This window comes from Cajanus cajan, chromosome 7, assembly GCF_000230855.2.
Source record: "Cajanus cajan strain Asha chromosome 7, NIPB_CcT2T_4, whole genome shotgun sequence".
Classification (NCBI taxonomy): domain Eukaryota; kingdom Viridiplantae; phylum Streptophyta; class Magnoliopsida; order Fabales; family Fabaceae; genus Cajanus; species Cajanus cajan.
Window position 1 is genome coordinate 55,643,635 of NC_138523.1, and position 2,949 is coordinate 55,646,583.

The window sequence follows — 2,949 nt, forward strand, 5'->3', positions numbered from 1 at the left end:
TTACTCATACATTCACCATCTCTCTCTTTAGAACTCGAATATTACATGAGATAAAAGACGTTAATCATTAACCAGGCAGTCATATATAAATGATAAAAATTAGTTCTTGTTTTGCTTTCACACACAAGTAATTTGAATATAATAAAACATTCATTGAATGAGTAAGGTGATATTTTCTTACAACATCTTTGATTATTTTTAATATTATATGTTTAAAAACTGTTTATTTATCAATTCTTTAACCCAGAAAAATTTTACCCAATCAAAACCATTATGTTTTATGTGCTAGATAAATAGTAAAGATTCTTTGGGGTCTTGTGCACGTGAAAGGGCACATTTGTACAATCGACTCACGCATAATAATTAAATAAACAAATAAATTATTAGCATCAATCTAAGCATAGCAGAACAATAGCATATGATGTCACAACTGGATGTCCTAATATCATTTTCAAAGACATGGTCTTTTAATGAATTGCCCCTTCTCGATTTCTGAGATCCAGCTGAGAAACCCTCCACTCTCGAGTCCAAAATGGATGCAAGAGGCTCTTCTTTAGTGTTGGCGATTATTTTCCTTGCAGCTATTGTGGCTTCATCAGAAGCAGCTGTGTCCAAGGGATCTTTTGAGGATAATTTCAGCATAATGTGGTCTGAGGACCATTTCACTACCTCTAAAGATGGACAGATCTGGTATCTCTCCCTAGACAAAGACACAGGTACCAAATGCATCACATTAAAATTAACATACACATTATTTTGTTGAACATGCATTATGATTTGATATCGAGGACTTGAACTGTTAGCATCAAATTTGAGTTCTGAGGATGTTTCTGAAGCATTCACTGTTTGATAGGATGTGGATTTCAAACAAAACAACGCTACAGATTTGGGTGGTTCAGTATGAAGCTGAAGTTGGTAGCAGGTGACTCTGCTGGTGTTGTGACAGCTTACTATGTAAGTGTATAAAGCATTCAAATATAGTAACTAGTATATTTTTTCTTTACTTGAGTAGACACTGTTATTATTTTATGATTCCATTGAGATGAGTGGGGAATTGTTGCAGATGTGCTCGGAAAATGGTGCAGGGCCGGAGAGGGATGAGCTTGATTTTGAGTTTTTGGGAAACAGAACTGGGGAACCTTATTTGATTCAGACAAACGTGTACAAGAATGGGACTGGTGGGCGTGAGATGAGACACATGCTATGGTTTGATCCCACTGAGGATTACCACACCTATTCCATCCTCTGGAACAATCACCAAATAGTGTAAGTTCCTTAAGTTTCAATGGTAATAAATGATGCTACTTAAAATGGGGCTTTAAGCTTTACTCCTTTAATCACTTTGGCCAATTGGTATAGGTTATTCTTAATGTTGCCAATTTTTTAAAATTGTATATGATTTTATAATTTAATTCAAATATATTGATAGTGTATAGACTTTTTACATTATCATCCTTTCACATATGGCCATAAATGATGCATATTTACATTGCATGAATGCTAATGTTATGTACTTCTTTGTGAGATGTGGTAAATGTTTTAACTGACTGAATGATGCAATTAATTGTAAACAGGTTTTTTGTGGATAGAGTTCCTGTGAGGGTGTTCAAGAACAATGGGGAAGCAAATAATTTCTTCCCCAATGAGAAGCCCATGTACTTGTTCTCCAGCATATGGAATGCAGATGATTGGGCCACAAGAGGTGGGCTTGAGAAGACAAACTGGAAATTGGCCCCATTTGTGTCATCCTACAAGGACTTCAGTGTGGATGGTTGCCAATGGGAAGACCCATATCCAGCCTGTGTCTCAACCACAACCAAAAATTGGTGGGATCAGTATGATGCATGGCACCTCTCAGATGATCAGAAAATGGATTATGCTTGGGTTCAGAGGAACCTTGTCATCTATGATTATTGCAAGGATTCTGAACGTTATCCAACTACCCCAGAGGAGTGTTCATTGAGTCCATGGGATTAATATACCAAGGGAAACAAATCATTATTGTTTTAAATCTCTCTTTGCTGCCTCATATTTTTTTAGTTACTTTGAGAATAATGTGCAGTTTTGTATTTTGCAAGGTTTTAAAGTTTGACAATTATATATTGAAACATTTATTCGATTCATTAGTCATTACCCACTCCAAAATCCAAATCTCAACTGTCCCCCAGCCCCGGCCCAAACCAAAGAATAAAAATAAGACATAAGTGGGCTAAACAAATTGGACTTGAGAGAGAAAATTGGCAAAGGAAATCAAACATTTTTTAACAACCAAAGTCATCAAGAGTTCACAATTTTTTTTAATAATTTGTGCTATATTTTACATTTTAACAACTTGACTAAATATCACCTATATTTTAAAACGTATGTTTTTTTAAAATAATTATATACGAACTAAAATTTTAGTCTATATATTCTACTGGTTAAATGTATTATTATATACAATTAAAATTTATAATAAATTATATATATAAAAATTTATATAAATAAGTACTTTTGAACATATAAATTATATTTTAGATATATGATTAATAATTATCATTTTAATTATTGATAATTTATTTTTAAACTATTAAAATTTAATTTACAAATAAAAATGATAAATAAAATTGAAATATATAAAAGGTTATAATTTTATTTAATTATAACTATTATTAAAAGTTATATATTACATCAATAAATAATGTTAGATCTGATTATATTTTATACATTATTAAGTTTTTGTCGGATTAAGAATGACTTTCTCAAGTTAAACACATTCTAATCCATTTTACCAACGCCTCTTAATTAATTACCACATTATTGGGAAAAAAAAACTTCATATCGTTGTTAGAAGATTTTTTTTTTTTGTAGCATATATATATATATAAATTTTTTTTAAGTAATTAGATTATTATCACATGAAATGCTTGAAACAATCAAAATATGTTTAATTAGTAATTTCTAGTTTAA

At 31.3% G+C, this 2,949-nt stretch overlaps 1 protein-coding gene across 1 annotated transcript; it reads left to right on the forward strand.

The window, feature by feature from the left end:
* The first annotated feature begins 408 nt into the window (after window positions 1–408).
* On the forward strand, window positions 409–2,145 carry XTH8 (xyloglucan endotransglucosylase/hydrolase 8). Its single transcript, XM_020384871.3, has 4 exons — window positions 409–716; window positions 854–954; window positions 1,064–1,266; window positions 1,575–2,145. Exons 1-4 carry the CDS (start codon window positions 533–535, stop codon window positions 1,975–1,977), a joined length of 891 nt encoding a protein of 296 aa, XP_020240460.1. The 5' UTR covers window positions 409–532; the 3' UTR covers window positions 1,978–2,145.
* Window positions 2,146–2,949: the final 804 nt, after the last annotated feature.

Excerpts from the sequence above, each read along its gene's own strand:
- XTH8 (XM_020384871.3), top strand. The coding sequence starts at position 533 with ATGGATGCAAGAGGCTCTTCTTTAGTGTTGGCGATTATTTTCCTTGCA. Across the intron at positions 955-1,063 it reads GTGTTGTGACAGCTTACTAT|ATGTGCTCGGAAAATGGTGC; the intron begins GTAAGTGTATAA and ends GAATTGTTGCAG. Across the intron at positions 1,267-1,574 it reads TGGAACAATCACCAAATAGT|GTTTTTTGTGGATAGAGTTC; the intron begins GTAAGTTCCTTA and ends AATTGTAAACAG.